Source organism: Staurois parvus, unplaced genomic scaffold (assembly GCF_062004578.1).
Source record: "Staurois parvus isolate SC_StPar_1 unplaced genomic scaffold, SC_StPar_1.0 ptg000172l, whole genome shotgun sequence".
Taxonomy (NCBI): Eukaryota; Metazoa; Chordata; class Amphibia; order Anura; family Ranidae; genus Staurois; species Staurois parvus.
The window spans coordinates 1,425,690-1,444,060 of NW_028317968.1; the positions used below are offsets into that span (position 1 = coordinate 1,425,690).

An 18,371-nucleotide genomic window follows, 5' to 3' on the forward strand; every position below is an offset into this window, starting at 1 on the left:
TGCACATATATGCAGCCTCTCAGCATTAAGGCCCACCCACTGAGAGGCCGCATATATGTGTACGGCCGGTGTGAAGAGGTTAAATTCCCTTATCCGCTGTGCCCCATCCAACAGGATAAGCTGGAAAACCATGTGTGCCCCAAAAAACAGAATCAAAGTGCTTCCAAAACAAAGACCCATGTTTTCGCTGTGATGGTTTCTTCAGGGGTGTCAAAAAAGAAAAACAAATGCCTAAATCAAAGAAAATGTGCAAGCAGGACCACGTGGCAAAATAGTTGCTTTCATGTTCAGTCCTATTTTATTATTTTTCATCAGCAGTTGTACACACGAGGGGTTTTGTGCCAGTATTCCTAGAAATGATCCTGTTTTCAGGCACCTCCCAATTTGCTTGCACCCTTTAGCCTTAATAAAATAAAACAAAAAACAATTTTTTTTCTATTTTCCCATTTTAACCGCTTGCCGCCCTGCCACTGTGTTTATACGTGTGCAGGGCGGCAGTGGAGCGCAAAACCACGTTTAAAAACGGGTTCCGCGCTCCCGACACTTTCGCGGGCAGGGGGCGCGCGCGCGCCCGCCCGCCGACCCGCGGGTGATCCGATTCGATCCAGGAGGGATCAATCATTAGATTTCAGCCAGTGATTTCTGGCTGAAATCGGATGATCGGTCCCTGTCCTATCCTGTCCTGTGTTGATATTTACACAGGGCAGGATATGATGTCATTCTTCTCTGCCTGGACACATTCCGTTCCAGACAGAGAAGAAGAGACATTTAAACGTGAGTAAAACACTACACTAGCAGTTAGAACACACTCTAGGACACATTTAACCCCCTGATTGCCCCCCCCCAGTTAACCCTTCACTGCCCTGTCACCAGTGTACCTGATCAGTGAAGCGATTTTTATTGATCACTGTATCAGTGTCGCTGGCGACTTCCAATAGTGCTAGCGCCCCTCCCAGATAGCGCCAGTTTGCCCCCCAGTACACCAATAAAGCCATTTAACCCCTTAATTTCCCCCCCCACCCCCCCAGTTAACCCCTTAACTGCCCTGTCACCAGTGTCACTGATCAGTGAAGCGATTTTTACTGATCACTGTATCAGTGTCGCTGGCGACTTCCGATAGTGTTAGCGCCCCTCCCAGATAGCGCCAGATTGCCCACTAATACACCAGTAGTCCCGTCTAACCCCTTGATCGCCCCCCCCCCCCCCCCCTGAGTTGACCCCTTCACTGCCCTCTCACCAGTGTCACTGATCAGTGAACCAATTTTTACTGATCACTGTATCAGTGTCGCTGGTGACTTCCGTTAGTGTTAGCGCCCCTCCCAGATAGCGCCAGATTGCCCGCTAATACACCAGTGATCCCGTCTAACCCCTTGATCGCCCCCCCCCTCCCCCCTGAGTTGACCCCTTCACTGCCCTGTCACCAGTGTCACTGCTCAGTGAACCAATTTTTACTGATCACTGTATCAGTGTCGCTAGCGACTTCCAATAGTGTTAGCGCCCCTCCCAGATAGCACCAGTTTGCCCGCTAGTACACAGATAATCACATTTGACCCCTTGATTGCCAGGAACACGCTTACTTGCACGCTAAACCTTCATTGCTAGTATAGTGTCTGATTGGATCAATATCTTTGATCAGATCAGCGCTATACCAGCATTCACATTACTTTAGTATCCCCAAAAACGCAGTGTTAGCGGGATCAGCCCCAACACCTGCCAGCACCTGCGTTTAGCCCCTACGCCCCCCCCTTCTCCCCCGGCAAGTGCAGTGTCAGTAGATAACTGTCACTTGATACATATTACACACAAAACCGCAGTGTTCACAGAATCAGGCCTGATATCTGTTAGCACTTGTCGGTAAATTTTTTGTAGCGGTTCAAGCAGTCCCTGACAGCCAGGCGCTCTTTTTCCCTTGAGTCGCACTAGGTACCTGTAAATTTAGTGGCCAAAATGTCTAAGCAAAGGTACACTAGTGAAGAGGCCTATAGGATTCTGAGCATGTCAAGTGAGAGCGAAGGGGAAGACTCACTGGCAGAATCAGGCTCAGAATACGAACCTATAGACAGCAGCGGCACCCTGACAGCTAGCTCAGGCGACGAGGAAGTGGTCCCTGCTAAGGTCAGGCGTACCCGATCCCATTCACAGGTTGCTGAGGTGGTACAAATGCATGATGACTCTCATATGCAGCAGAGTGCCAGTACTAGTGCCGCAGTATCTTTTGGTGAACTGGCGAGCACCAGCGGCCTAGTACGTCCTGGTCGTAGGCATACCAGCACTGCAGTATCACTTGGTGACGTGGCGAGTCCCATAAGTGCAGTACAAGCTGGTGCGGTGGCGAGCACAAGTAGTGTCCCGCGGCCACCAAGAATTCGCAGACAGGCCCGTAGAGCCCCTAGTGTCCTTCCGGATGTGCTTGCAAATCCCGATTGGCAGCCCACAAATTCTGCAGCACCCGTACTTCCCCCATTCACTGCCCAACCCGGAATTCAGGTGGAAACGGCAAATTTAAATACTCCCCTTAATTTTTTTGAGCTGTTTTTCACAGAAGATCTTTATGCATTGATTGTGGATCAAAGCAATTTATATGCACGCCAATTTATCGCCGCCAACCCAAATTCAAACCTTGCCAGACCATTCGCATGGAAACCCATTACGGTTTCCGAATTTAAAGTTTTTTTGGGCCTAACCCTCAACATGGGCATTAATGATAAAAATCAATTGCGGTTGTATTGGTCCACCGACCCTCTTGTTCACATGCCCGTGTTCTCTGCTGCCTTGGCCAGGCATAGATATGAGAGTATAATGCGTTTTATGCACTTCTACGACAACTCACTCAGTCGTCCTCGGGGTGACCCTGAATTTGACCGGCTCCACAAAATTCGGCCCCTCGTAAATCACTTTAACCAAAAATTTGCAGATGTGTATACTCCCCAGAAAAACATCTGCATCGATGAGTCCCTCATTCAATATTCTGGCCGCCTTGTAATCAAACAATATCTCCCCAGCAAGCGTGCCAGATATGGGATCAAGATGTATAAGACCTGTGAGAGGGCAACAGGCTATACATGTAAGTTTCGGATTTACGAGGGAAAAGATAGTTACTTGGAGCCCCCCGGATGCCCAGACTACATGGGGAGCAGTGGCAAGATAGTTTGGGACTTGGCGTCATCCTATTTCCACATGGGGTACCACTTATACGTGGACAATTTTTATTCAAGCGTGCCACTATTTAGACATTTGTTCAATTTGGGAATTTGCACATGTGGCACTGTGCGATCTAATCGCCGAGGCTTCCCCCAACGGCTTGTAAATACCCGTCTTAAAAAGGGGGAAAAAGCCTGCTTGAGAAATGAAGAATTGCTCGCAGTGAAGTGGAAGGACAAACGGGATGTTTACCTCCTGTCTTCCATTCATGCAGATACGACCGTCCAAATTACCACGGCAACTGGTGTTGTTGAGAAGCCCCTCTGTGTCCACGATTATAACCTTAACATGGGAGGGGTGGACTTCAATGACCAGATGATGCAGCCGTATTTAGTTTCCCGAAAATCCAAACGCTGGTACATAAAAGTGTCAGTTTATTTATTTCAATTGGCTCTATATAATGCTTTTGTTCTCTATAAAGCAACTGGACATAGTGGATCATACCTAAATTTCCAGTTAGAGAACATCAGGGCCCTTTTGTATCCAGAAGGTGCTGTGCCCCAAATCCCTCTCCCAGATGCAGTTAGCCGTCTGCATGAGAGACATTTTCTCGATACCATTCCTGGTACCCCAACCCAAAGAAGACCCCAAAAAAGATGTCGTGTCTGCAGCAAACGTGGAATTAGGCGTGACAGCCGCTATTGTTGTCCCTCCTGTCCTGGCCAACCTGGCCTCTGCATCAAGCCCTGCTTCCGCCTCTACCATACACTAGTGAACTATTAGTATAGGGTACAGCACGGCACAGATCAGGGCACATTTACACAGGGTCTCAAAAGATGTTCGGTAGTCAGGAAACTGGCTATCGCATTTGGAGAGACCCTACCAGCTGTTTAAATGTTTGAAGTTTGGAAAAAAAAGTTAAAAAAAATTAAAAAAATAAATAAAAGTACAAATACCCCCCAAAAAAATAAAAAAATGTAAAAACCAAAAATTAGTTATAGTTTTTTTTGTTGTTGTCATTTTTGTGATTGTTCGACTTTCACTGGTTTATTGTTGTTTTATTGTTAACCATTTCTGTTTGCAGGAATGCTTTCAGCTGCAGCGCTGACCTGTTTATTCTGACAGCAACAGGAACTTGCTCTCAGAATAGACATAAGTCAGCGTGAGCAACGCTGTTGGATGAGATTTTTCATCCGCAGTTATAAAAAACAGAATATATGCCAAAGCATGGGGGCCTGGGGTGGCCTGTGGGTGGATGGCCCCTATGCTTCGGCATATATATTTTATATTTGTTGGCACATTTCATGTGTGCCCACCATTAGAAGTGGGTGGATTGAGGGAGGTTTCTAATGGTGGGCATACCACCACACACTTTTCCTTATAAAGTTGTTGAGTTTATGTTTTATTGTTAACCCTTGTTGATTTCTTTGCAGGAACGTCAAACTGCAGCACTGACCTGTTTATTCTGACAGCAACAGGGTCTTGCTTTCAGAATAGACATAAGTAGGTGTGTGCAGTGCTGTCGGATGAGATTTTTCATCCGCAGTTAAAAAAAAGAAAATATATGCCAAAGCATGGGGGCCTGGGGTGGCCAGTGGGTGGATGGCCCCCATGCTTCGGCATATATATTTTATATTTGTTGGCACATTTCATATGTGCCCACCATTAGAAGTGGGTGGATTGAGGGAGGTTTCTAATGGTGGGCATACCACACACTTTTTCTGGCAGAGATTTCTTCTCTTTTTTTTTCATTCAGCCCACAGGCTGCATAAAGAAAAAAAGAACATAGCATATACACCCAACAAGGACCAGTGACGTACTGGTACATCACTGGACTTTGAATGGTTATACCAGGGTGATGCCTGCAGCTGCAGGCATCATCCTGGTTTTATTTTTTTCAGCCGGAAATGGGCTTTCATGTAAAAGCATTCCTAGTGGTTAATTAGCTGCAGAATTGCCTTTACAAGCAGCGGGAGAAAATGGCCCCCCCTCCCCCTCCCTGAGATTTGCTTTCCAAAAAGGGGTCATTTGGGGGTGTGTGTTCTATCCTGGTATTTTAGCACCTCAAGAGATGTGATGGGCGGTCAGAAAGTAAAAGCTGTGTAAATTTCAAATTATCTATACCATAGTTTGTAGACGCTATAACTTTCACACAAAGCAATCAATATACACTTATTGGGATTTTTTTTACCAAAAACATGTAGCAGAATACATTTTGGCTTAAATTTATGACTAACTTTGAGTTTACGATATATTTTTTATAGCTGAAAGTAGAAAAAATTGTTTTTTTTTCAAGATTTTCGTGTTTTTTTGTTTATAGCGCCAAAAATAAAAAGCGCACAGGTGATCAAATACCACCAAAAGAAAGCTCTATTTGTGTGAAAAAAAGGACGTAAATTTTGATTAGGTACAGCATTGCATGACCGCGCAATTATCATTTGAATTAGTGCAGCGCTGTATAGCAAAAAAAGGCATAAATTACAGTATCTATACCATAGTTTTTAGACGCTATAACGTTCACACAAAGCAATCAATATACACTTCTTGGGATTTTTTTTTACCAAAAACATGTAGCAGAATACATTTTGGCTTAAATTTATGACTAACTTTGAGTTTACGATATATTTTTTATAGCTGAAAGTAGAAAAAATTGGTTTTTTTTTCAAGATTTTCGTGTTTTTTTTGTTTATAGCGCCGAAAATAAAAAGCGCACAGGTGATCAAATACCACCAAAAGAAAGCTCCATTTGTGTGAAGAAAAGGACGTAAATTTTGTTTGGGTACAGCATTGCATGACCGCGCAATTATCATTTGAATTAGTGCAGCGCCAAACAGCAAAAAAAGGCCTGGTCATTAAGGGGGGTAAATCCTCTGGGGCTCAAGTGGTTAAAGTTTTTTTTTTAATGCCATCTTTTTCCCATTTGGGGGATTTCCATTCACTTCCTGTCCAATAACCAAAAGAGAAATTGAGAGGAATTCCATTTAAAGTGAGAGAATCCCTGGCTTTCACCCAGGGTCACCAGATCTAGTTTCTCCGTTGGAATATTTCCTATCTCTTACAGTACTGGGGACAAAGCAATAAAAGCCAGATGTGTTCAGCCAGCTGTCAGCTGAAAACTGGTCATAGGAGTGCATAATGAACTGCACTCCTGTGATCCAAAAAGAGTTTTGGCTGTATTTCTAAATAGTTAATTGGTGGTAGTGTAAATTGTGTTAGAACATAATGGGTCATTACTGCTGCTGGGTGGTTGAAAATCTATGGATAAAGCCAGACGTTGTTTTTGTAAAGCTATTATTATTCAGGAGTTATATAACACCAACAGTTTGCTCAGCGCTTTACAATATAACGGGAGACAATACAGCAACAATACAGTTTAATACAAGAGGGATAGGATGTCCCTGCTCCTTGGAGCTTACAATCTAGGAGGGAGGGGCTAGTGGTACAAAAGGTAGTAACTGTGGGGGATGGACTGGTTGGAAGAGTAGAAGATTTCCAGTATTAGCTGAGGGCAGGATAGACTTCCCTGAAGAGAGGTTTTCATAGATCGCCTAAAAGTGAGCAGAGTAGCCAATAGTCTGATAAATTGGGGTACAGTTCCAGAGGATGGTGGAAGCTCTGGAGAAGTTCTGGAGACGAGCATTGGAGGAGGAGACAAGGGAGCTAGAGAGTAGGAGGTCTTGCGAGGAGTGGAGAGTACGGTTTGGGTGATATTTAGAGATAAGATCAGTGATGTAATTTGGGGCAGAGTTATAAATGGCTTTATCTGTTGTTAGTGTTTTATCCGTTGGGCAATGGGAAGCCAGTGGAGGGTTTGGCAGAGAGGGGTGGCAGATACAGAACGGTTAGTAAGGTGGATGAGTCTGGCAGCAGCATTCATGATAGACTGAAGAGGGGATAGCCTGTGATGAGGTAGGCCAATGAGGGGTTACAATATTAAAGGTGAGAGAAAACAAGGGAGTCAATAAGTTGCTTAGTGGTTTAGTGGTTTCCAGGGTTAGGAACAGTCATATCTTGGATATGTTGCGGAGGTGAAGTCTGCAAGATTTGGACAGTGATTGGATTTGGGACTGAAAGGACAGATGGGAGTCTAGTATTACACCTAGCACCCTGCCATGAGGGGAGGGACTGATGGTTGTGTTATTGATCTTGATGGAGAAGTCATCAGGGGAGAGGGCACGGGCTGGGGGGATTACTAAGAGCTCAGTTTTGGAAAGATTTAGTTTGAGGAAGTGGAGTGACATCCATGCCAATATGTCACTTAGTAGGTTAGTAATGCGAGAGGAGACTGAAGGGGTGAGGTGAGGGGTAGAAAGATAGATTTGTGTCATGAGCATAGAGTTGGTACTTAAAGCCATGGGAGTTTATCAAGTGACCAAGGGAGGAGGTGTAGATGGAGAAGAGGAGGGGTCCAAGGACAAAACCTTGAGGGACCCCTACAGAAAGAGGGAGTGAAGAGGAGGTGGCAGCGTTATAGGTAACACTGAAGGAGCGCTGCGATAGCTAGGAGGAGAACCAGGAGAGAGCAGAGTCTGTGAGGCCAAGAGTGGAGTTTTTTGAGGAGGGGATGGTCAACCGTATCAAAAGCCGCAGAGAGGTCACATATTAAGAGTACGGAGTAGTGGCCATTGGTTTTAGATTAAAATAAAAAAAATACATTTATTCTCTATTTGAACTTTAGGCAAGTATGAAGACTGACTTTGTCCAGTTATGTACTTTGTTAAATTTGGTTATCCAGACTGTTTGTACAATTCAGCCATAAAGTTGTGCTTCTTGCATAGATGAGACAGCACAGTGTGGTGCTCTTTCATAGTTCGGTAGGTAACATAAGCTACAATACTAAAAGGAGAAGTATTGCCAAAGTTGTGTTTTTTTTTTTTTGGCTATAATTATGTAATGGTAGTTACGTTTTAAAGTTTGTTTTTCTTTAGGTTGGTTAAATTCTATTTGATTGCTAAAATCCTATTCTGCTTTCAGACTGTTTGCTTGTGGGATATAAGTGCTGGACCAAAAGAGGGAAAAATAGTTGATGCTAAAGCCATCTTTACAGGCCACTCAGCAGTCGTAGAGGATGTAGCCTGGCACCTTTTGCATGAATCTTTGTTTGGCTCTGTTGCAGATGATCAGAAACTCATGATGTAAGTTTGATTTTTCTCCGTTTTTACTATTTAATGCACATGCACTTTATTGGGAACTCTATACCAATAGTGGTGGTGGTGGGGGGCCTGTTCGCTTAAAAACTGCCTTGGTTTTTCAACATGTTCAGAAATAAGTTTCTGCTCAACACAGTTCTAAAGATTGGTATTTGGAGTTAACCGTAGCCTTTTTGTCAACTGCAACCAGTCTGTTCTTCTTTGACTTCTTTTAATGGAACATTTCCATCCACAGAACTGACTTCTCATTGAATGTGTTTTTCACTATTCTGAGTAAACTCGAGACTCTTGTGAATGAAAATCCCAAGAACATAATTATGGAAATACTAAAAATTGCCTCTGGTACCTACAATCATTAGTCAAAATCACTGCTATCACATTTAGTCCATTGTTCTGGTGTTTAATTTGAATATTTACAGAGTTTGACCTATCCCTACATTGTGCTGTTTTAATACATTATTGGATAATTGCATTAATAAGCGGGTGTTAGTAATAAGATGCTTTTTGAGTGTAACTATACAGACAAATTTATAGTTTAGTGATCTTGAGATGAGCATGCCTATGTATATATTTTACAAAATTGCATTATTTTGTGTACTGCTTATAATTTACCACACAGTCCATGTCCGTTCATATATGTGGATTGGATGCGGTTTGAATCGCATCCAGTCTGCATGATGTGAAATAACATTGATTCCTATGGTGCCTGTTCACATATGTCTAATGCACTGGCAGTGTGTATTGAAAGTCATGTCCGATTTCAGAGCAGTGCAATCCAGTTAAGGTGCGGTCTACAGGCTATTGACTTCTATGGGAACCGCTTCTGAATCGCACAAGTTATAAACAGGATTTCAGTTCAAGATCAGGTTTCAACAAGGTTTGCTTTCCTCTGCCCCTTCTTTCCATCTCCGCTAAACCACATCCAAGCCGACCCTGAACCTGTGAACAGTCTAATTCACAAAAACTGGTCCTGAACCACTGGACAAGTATATTACAATCTGCACTAAAATCGGACCTTGAAACCCTGAACGCACATGTGTGAATTGGTTGTGAGCTAACGTGTGTGTGTGTGTGTGTGTGTGTGTGTGTGTGTGTGTGTGTGTGTGTGTGTGTGTGTGGTTTTTGCCATTTAAAAAAAGTGTCTTTTAAGGGTTTGTTCAGATGTGTGGCCAAGGTAGTGGTAAAGGCAGGCAGTTGAGCTGCTGTATTACCATAATCCCAAGCCTCCTCTCACCCCCCCCCCCCCCCCATTGCCGTGCCAGAATGAAACCCTTTGCTGCACTTTTCAGGTGGTACTGCCGCTGAATGTGATCCACTAAACTTTAATGGCCCAATGCTTTGTCACCAGACAGTGAGGAGGTGACATACCTCCCAGCTGCCTATCAACCACCCTCTAAAAAGCAATCCATCTTGAATGGGCTGCACTGACGGGGCAGTATGATTGATTGAGTTTTTTTTTTTTTGTATTTTGTTAGCTTTACTGAAGTGACATTTTTAGGCAGTGTGGGCTGCTGTGTGATGAGGTGTAGTAAAATGCAGCATGTCTGCATTTCATCACGCCTGGATCTCCCTACTGCTCAGTGTGGCTGGGGCACATAGAAAACTGTCTATTGTCAGAAAACGCCAGTCACTACTTTAGTCACAGCCTTTAATGTGTGATACACACATCCTTTTTCTTCAATTAAAAAGACTACCTTTTTTGAAGTGGCACAAAAGAAATCAATATTTACCTTCGTTCCAATGGTCTGATGGCTGCAAGGTTCTTTGCTGGCATCCTCTTCCTAGCTTCTTTCAGATGCTACTGTTTGACTGTCTTAACCTGTGTGGGATGTCACTCCTGTTTATTTTGTGTCCTTCATCCCTATACACTGGCACTGCGTTGGAAATGCACAGCTCCATTTACATTTTGCAGAGGATTGTGTATTTTTATTCAGGAAAGATATTGCATGTTGGCAAAATTATTGCCCTTAGTTTTCTTGCCTTTCCAAATCAGCAAATTTTGTTTTATAAAGCTATTTTGAATAGTGCACGTTTTTATAATATGGTTAAAACTTTATGGGCTAGTTGACAATAGATGCACTTCAGTGCGCTTTTTTTCTTAATAAAAAAATGCATGCACAGTGTTTTCGATGTACTCCAATAGCCCTAGTTCACACTAGTGCAGTCAGTTTCCAGTGCAGAAAAAAAAAAATAGAACATGCTGCATTTTTTCTGCACAGAACCATACTGGAGCATGGCAAATTGCACCAGCACGGTGTGTGGTGTGAACTGTAAGCAAAATTGTATCTAGAATGAATTCAGAGTGCAATTTTGTAGTGTAAACTGGCCCTAAGGGAATGTTGGTATGTGGGGGAAGTCATTGTTATGCTATTGATTAAACTATAATTTTATATTGCCAGTTGGGACACTCGGTCTAATACAACATCAAAACCAAGTCACTCAGTAGACGCGCACACTGCAGAGGTCAACTGTTTGTCCTTCAATCCATATAGTGAGTTTATACTAGCCACAGGATCTGCTGATAAGGTTAGTGCCTGCTTTCACAGCAAAAGGTTATTTTGAATTGATAACACACCTCTAGAGATAGTTGAAAGTCTAATTTGGGATAGTTTAAAAGTATAATTAAGGATGAATCTAATTTGGAATGCTACAGCAGGCGGGAATTTGCTTAAATCTGACAAGTTGACTTTCGGCTGTCCAGTGGAAAAAAATTGATTCCACATACCCCTGGCAACGTGTTAAGCGATGCTTCAGTTTCTGGTGTCTGTCTCTCTGGATGGTCTGGCTGGGAAAGAAGCTTATGGAGCAGGATCTGTACTAAGCAAGTTTTTTAGGAGGGCAGGCGAGACCTTGAGGGTCTTTTTTAGACCGAATATGTTGCCAAAAGAGTTGGGGGACTTGGTCTCTGAGTAGATATAATTTTGTTTAAAAAGAAAAAAAAATAGGCATTTTCTGACACTTTGTATGCATATTAAAAAAAATCATTTTTTTTTAATTAAAGAAAATTATTTAAAAACCTAGAGAATAAAATAGTGGGTTTTGTAATTTTTTTTTGTTACACAGTATTTTCTCAGCAGTGTTTCAAATGCAATTTAAAAAAAAATACTTTTAATGAATTTTAATGCTCACGATATAATAATTGCTAGGCACACATTTAACCCCTTAATCGCCCTAGATGTCAGCCCCTTCCTAGCCAGCCATAAAAGTCGGTGTTAAGCCGAATAAATTGATACCCAACAATATTTATTTAAGAATCTCCATAGGCAACTCTTTAAAAGCCTTTGCAGGTTACCAGTTTAGAGTTACATTGGAGGTCTGGTGCTAAAATTATTGCACTTACTATGACATTCGAGGCAATACTTTGGAAAGATCGTCATTTACATATGCGCTCAGTACCAGCCTGTGTGCTCGCCTTTGTGCACAAGCATGGGGAGATGGGTGCCTTTTAAAACTTTTTTTTTTTTTTTTTCTTAGAAATTTATTTTACTTAAAATTTTTTGATCACTATCATTGCTGTCACAAGGAATGTAAGCATGCCTTGTGATAAGCAGTGACAGGTCCTCTTTCTACCCAAACACCCAAATTGACCTCTGCCCCACCCTGACATGGTCACACATACGACCGTAAACATGCATCAGGTGCCTGCGCACAAAAATGTTGATTGCACAACACATTGCATATCGTCACACATTGAAGTAAGAACACTATTTCTATTCCCATTATTTATGGCATCATTTAAATCTATTAATGACCTCTTGGCTCCTACTCTTCTCTATGTGCCCCCATAACCATTGGGAGCACACAGTGAATGCTCGCTCCTGAGATGTTTCTATGGAGCTGCACTCCATAGACAAACACACAGTGGGGCTTAGCCGGCCCCCTGATTTCCTCCTCACAGTATTTAATTGACAGCTGTCAGAAGAATTTGCTCCTGCTTGCCAGAGTCTCTGTGAAGAGGGAGAGAAGAGATGCAGTCATGCAGTGCTGGATCGATTGAGGACTAAGTATCTATCTAGGGAGGTGAGGGAAGACCGAAGGCTGCAAAACATTTCTTACCTTTAATGTAGGTTATGCATTTAAGGTAAAAAAAAAAAAATTGCCTCCATCTAGAACCACTTTAAGTTATCTTCAGCCCTCAAATGATATTTTTTATTTAACGTGAAAAAATGCTGTGGCAGCTAAAGGGAAATGCACAACGGCAGGGGTCTCCAAACTTTTCAAACAAAGGGCCAATATACTGTCCTTCAGACTGAGGGCTGGATTAGGGCCAGTGAGGACAGAAAATGTCCTGGGCCCCAGCATCAGTGAGAATAAACATGGCCTCAGGGTTGTTGGTCCGTAGGAGGAGTAGTTCCCCACCATTGTTATTGGTGGCAAAAATAGTACACCATCATTGGTTTCATGTGAAGAACTACTGCCCCATTGTTGGTCTCAGTTGGAGGAATAGTGCTGCAAGTGCCACATCCGGCCCTCGGACCGCAGTTTGGAGACCCCTGCAATACGGGGTTCTTCATCCCTTTTTTTTTTTTTTTTTTTTTTATTTGAGCCACATTAGATAAAACTGATTTATGCAGTGGGTATAGACTTTTTTTTTTTTTTTTATAGAAAAACCTGTGGTGTGTTCCTTGGTTCTATTTATTAAAGGCTTAATTCGCAAGATTTCCCATTGATGATTCCTGGTTCTGATTTTTGGCCATCTTATATTGCTGGGTGTTCCCAGCAGAGTGCTGACATAAGAAACTAAAGCACAGGCAACTTGATAAACTTTCCAACATCTATCAAAAACAAATGATAGTTTTGGTTTTCCTTTATGTAAATTTTGAAAGATAAGTCTGCATGATTTAGCTGTGTTTTTTCTTGTGGCACATGAATACAATTTTGCAAATGGTCATCTTTCTGATGATTGGCAAGCCAGTAATTTACAGTGAGATTTTTATCTTATGGAAATATTTGCCATTTTCCAAACAGCAAAAAGTAGTAGTTGCTTTATCATTACCCGTCATGCTTCTACTGCCATATTTATTGAACAAACTGCTTTAAAAATTGATAAATACCATGCATCCTGATGTTTTAACTTCCCTTTTTTTAATGCTTTCTTTAAGACTGTTGCCCTGTGGGATTTACGAAATTTAAAACTCAAGCTTCATTCGTTTGAATCTCATAAAGATGAGATTTTCCAGGTAAGTGTTTTGCTATCACGGTTTTAGAAGAGGTCATATCCATGGTTTAATAGCACAAGGCGTTGGCAGATAGGCAGCTTGTCTTTCCATTTTTTTGCCAAAAAGGAGAGCTCCACCATACAGAAAGAAATTAAATAAAGCTGGTGTAGTGCCCCGATACCTGGATGGAGGCGTGACATGCAGAACTGTTTTTGCTTATTTAATAGGCATTTATTGGACATTCTTAGATTCATGTGACAGATGCATCAGTTTTGAGCAGTTTTAGTGATTTCAGGTTTTTTTGTTTTTTTTTATTATTTTGACAAGGTTCACTGGTCACCTCACAATGAAACCATCCTTGCATCTAGTGGTACTGATCGCAGGCTGAATGTCTGGGATTTGAGGTAAGCTGTAAATATATTTTAGTATGCATAAGCAATAAATTGATGGCAAGGACTCTTTACTAGTCACAATTCAAATTAAAAGGTCAGTCCATTCAAAATGACTTTAGTTGTCAAGTGGCTTAACCACTTGTGGACCGCCCGCAATGTACTGCGGATGGATGGCCTGTGCAGGCAAAGCGATGTACAGGTACGTTGCTGCCTGCTTCCGGGTTTAGGGTGTGCGAATGCAGAGTAGAGTTGAGAAACAAAGTGATCTTTAATAAAAGCAGCACACTTTACACTGCTAGGCACATTTTTAACCCCTTGATCGCCCTGGATGTCAACCTCTTCCCAGCCAGTGTCATTAGTACAGTGACCGTGTATAGTATTATCACGATTAGTGTCACTGGTGATGACCATGGCTGTCAGTGTCAGATTGCCTGCCGCACTATCACAGTCCGTTTATAAGTCACTGATCATCGCTATTAGTAGTATAAAAAAAGTAATGTACACTTGTTGGGTTTTTTTTTTAATCAGACATGTAGTGGGAGTACATTTTGGCCCAAATTTTTTGAATAAATTTTTGAATTATTAAATTTTTTAGTTTTATAGCAGAAAATTAAATTTTTTTTTCAACATTTTCAGGGGTTTTTTTTTTTTCTTTTTTCGTTTTTATCGCAAGAAAACGCAGTGGTGATCAAATACCACCAAAAGAGAGCTCTGTGTAGAAAAAAAAAAAAAAAGTATGGTATAGATTTAGTTTGGTAATTGCACAGTGCTGCAACATGTACCCAGTTAAAGTAGCTGTATAGTGCTGTATCGCAAAAAATGGCCTGATCATGAAGGGGGAATATCTTCCGAATCTTAGGTAATTAACCACTTTCCTGCCGCCCTGTTGCAGAAATATTGCTACAGGGCGGCAGGAGTGCGCAAAATCACGAATGTATATATGCACAATTTAGCATTTCCAGGTGTGGGTGCGCTCGCCCTACCCGTGCCGCCATCAGCGGCCTCAGCTGTCAATCTCCAGGACCCGGACGGTGATTGCTCGCCGCAACCTGGTGTTCGCTGAGTATTACCGACGGAGAAGACTATATAAAAATGTTCTCTCTCACTTTGTATGGCTCTGCATAGCAGAAATGGTTTTACTTCATTTTCATATAATCGATGAATGCTGATTTTACAAATGTATGCAAGTTTATATTTTTTAACGCCAAATATGTATGTCTCTCTAGTAAAATTGGTGAAGAACAATCAGCAGAAGATGCTGAGGATGGACCCCCTGAACTTTTGGTAAGCTTAATTCTGTTTATGTGCTTGCATGTAAGCCTTTTGTGCCATTCAAAGAGCAAATTGCAGCTTTTTTTTTTTTTTTTTGTAGTTTATTCATGGTGGGCACACAGCAAAGATCTCAGATTTCAGCTGGAATCCAAATGAACCGTGGGTAATCTGTTCAGTGTCTGAAGATAATATTATGCAAATATGGCAAATGGTGAGTTCAAGCAACTAACTTTGATTATTTTGTCATCTTGCACTAAAATGTTGGTATAGATTCATCTAACAGACATTTAATGTGTCACTAAAGGCAATTTTTTTTCCATTTCAGATAGTGAGGGATGATTACTTTTTTTGTTTTTGTTTTTTTCTCTTGCTGAGATGTCCCTTCACTTCCTATCCTGTAGCCACAACAGGAAGTGAGAGGAAATCTCTCCAAAGTAAGGGAATTCCAGGGTGTTGCCAGAACTAGTGTCCCAATTGAAAGATTCCCCCTCTATTCTTTTGATGTCAACCCAATTTTTTTTTTTTTTGTACTTTCAATGACAACAGGGCAACTAGGGTGAATCTCCCTAATGGGAGCACAGGCCGCAATTAAACTTGGCCAAGAGGTCTAATCCTTCTCCACTCTACCTAGATCTAAACAAATTGCCTTTAGTGACACTTTTAAGGATGTATAATTGAAGAAAAATCAATGACCAGCCAAGAAGGTTGAACTACTACAAAACCTAAAAATACAGTGGAGCGCGTCTTCAAATTAAATGTGAACCCAAATATTGCAAAAAAATTTATAAAATTTTGCAGTGAACATCAGTCCATACAAGTGAACATGCATTAGAGACCAGACATTTTCTGCTCTCAAGATTTGCTGTGCTTCCACTGGTCCATCTACTCACAAAATTCTAAGCCTATAATCTCCATCTCCCACAGCTGCCAGCTATGTCAACAAAGACTGTGGTAATTGCTAACAGATTGAATTGTGTGTATGACAGCGGCTGAGGAGCAGAGTCTGTCTTTAAGAAAACACAAGCCAACAGCACATACTAGCAGCTACTACACTAGTTTCTTGGACAAATATTGTGCCACTGTCATTCCCACAACACAAGCTTTCTGCTGCTACTGTAGTTATCTCCTCTGAGCTAGCAAGAGATTGCGGGCTGAGTCTTTAACAAGTAGCAGAACGAGCTGTGGTAAGTGAACGGCTCAGCCTTTTGTTTGTACGATTAGAGTGAAGGAGGCACAGTAATGTTTAGCAGCAGTGCTGCAGAATTGAGAAGAGGCTGTGACTTCAGTGCTGCCTGAACCTCACCCATGGGAAAGCCCATAATTTGGGCTTCTTGTGAGGGTGAAGCTACAGTCAGCACTAGCTTTACTTCATACCACAGCACTGATTTATTTATTTATTCCCCCCCAGAGCATGTAGGCTTGACATATTTTAACAAGCCTTAAGAATATTTATAAACTAATGTATGCATTAAACTTTAATGTTTTCATTGCAGGCTGAAAATATTTACAATGACGAAGAGCCAGATATACAGCCTTCTGAGTTGGAAGCACAAGGTTCATAGATGAATTGTCACCTCAAACTGGCAGATGTTGCCACTTACTGTAAAGCAGTTGATATTCATCTAAGTTATCTTTGGTTCCTGTGAATACAACACACACTTTGACAGTTTCCATGTATATTGTATTGTAATGACATTGTTTGTACTTGAAACAGGGGTTGTGAAATGGTGGATTAAGAATCAAAATAAAATAAAATATTTTAACTGTGTTCTGAGTTATTCTGTAGCTTTCGAATTGTGGACCTTTCTGGATTCTTTCTTTAAATTCATCCTTGACTGTGTACATAATGTGGCAGGTTTCCTTTCTCACAACAGGCAACATTGCTGTAGCAGGATCACTACAGGTTTACATGCCAGATGGCTCATGCCAATGCCATACATTGGAAGCCCCATCACACTAGCTCATGGTGGCTGAAGAGCAGAAATGCTGTTTCTAAGAATTTGTGTAGACATTGTTCAATAGACACAAGTGGAAAGTCCAACTTCAAAACAATGCTTGTGCAGTGTACATCCTGGTTCATACTCTGCATGTGAAGATTAGAGTTTTAAACAAAGTAAATCCTTGTTTACATAATTAGTGGCTGTCCAGTGGCCAGTGAGGAGAAACGTGACCTGAAAGACATGGCAGGTTCTATGGTAGCGAAACCGATTAGCAGCTAGAGATTAGAAGGGCACACTGAGAGGCAAGTATGTTCATACAAGCACTTTATAGTGAAGGCCAAACGGCACACAAAAGAAATGGTTCCTGTAACTGGGTCTCTGCTTTGGGGCCAGATGACTTCAGCTCCAGCAGGGGAGCAATCCTAGCTTGAGGAAAGCCTTGTGTCTCTAGAATAGACTTGGTATTTGCATAATCAAGGTAGATAGATCTCTACCACAAAAAAGTTTAATACATTTTAGTGTAATGTCTGTTGTGGATATGGTCTTTTTTTCATTACAGGAGTCTGGACACAAAAGCCTTTTCATTCAAGGTAAGTTTTGAGGTTTAAGCACATCTCCTTGCCTGCTTTGAATTCCATTTAGAAAATGGGTAATGTGTAACCAAGCATCTTGGATGCCCAGTGACTCAAAGGAAACCCCCCAACCACCACTCTGGAAGAGGAGGCGATTCCCCACTTGGTAGATTCCATGTAGAACGTTTGAACCTAAAGGAACAAGTTCAATTGTCAGAGCACAATTGCCCAACTTCAGCAATTTCTTGGGACCTGAAGGCTTATAGGCTATCAGTTGTCTCCTACTCTGAGAAGTAGGATTGACTCATTGCTGAGAATAGGTCTCTTAAAGGTACGTGTTTGTTTTTTTTTTTTAAATAAGTGTGTTTCACACTCTCAGGCTTGGATGCCTGAGCAGGACAAAATTAACTTTTTTTGTTTCTATTTTTCTTAGGTGTAGGTCTAATTACTGAAGTGCACGCTGGCTTTTTCTGGGAGGGAAGAGTACTCCTACCTCCTGTGATTTCCTTTGACGTATCCAAGGAGGAATCCAATAAGTATTTCCCCCCCCAAAAGGCAGATTCTTGAGGCATTTCTTGCATGCGTTTCGCTGACCAGCATTTGAGCCCCAGGATTCACATGGACTGAGAGGCTTATCCTTTTATGTGAAGTGCATCTGCAAGGTTGTTCAGCCACTAGCAGAAGGCCACAGGAAGCGGCTCTAGAAACAAAGGGAACAATTAAGCTTGGAGGTAGGGTCTTTAGG

At 41.8% G+C, this 18,371-nt stretch overlaps 1 protein-coding gene across 1 annotated transcript in view; it reads left to right on the top strand.

The window, feature by feature from the left end:
* Positions 1 to 16,877, top strand: part of RBBP7 (RB binding protein 7, chromatin remodeling factor) — a 37,614-nt gene extending 20,737 nt beyond the window's left edge. Inside the window, exons 6-12 of the mRNA XM_089676570.1 lie at positions 8,116 to 8,276; positions 10,691 to 10,817; positions 13,394 to 13,471; positions 13,778 to 13,854; positions 15,069 to 15,126; positions 15,215 to 15,325; positions 16,608 to 16,877. Coding sequence (XP_089532696.1) covers positions 8,116 to 8,276; positions 10,691 to 10,817; positions 13,394 to 13,471; positions 13,778 to 13,854; positions 15,069 to 15,126; positions 15,215 to 15,325; positions 16,608 to 16,676 — 681 coding nt within the window. The 3' untranslated portion in view covers positions 16,677 to 16,877. The remainder of the gene's footprint in view (positions 1 to 8,115; positions 8,277 to 10,690; positions 10,818 to 13,393; positions 13,472 to 13,777; positions 13,855 to 15,068; positions 15,127 to 15,214; positions 15,326 to 16,607) is intronic.
* Positions 16,878 to 18,371: the final 1,494 nt, after the last annotated feature.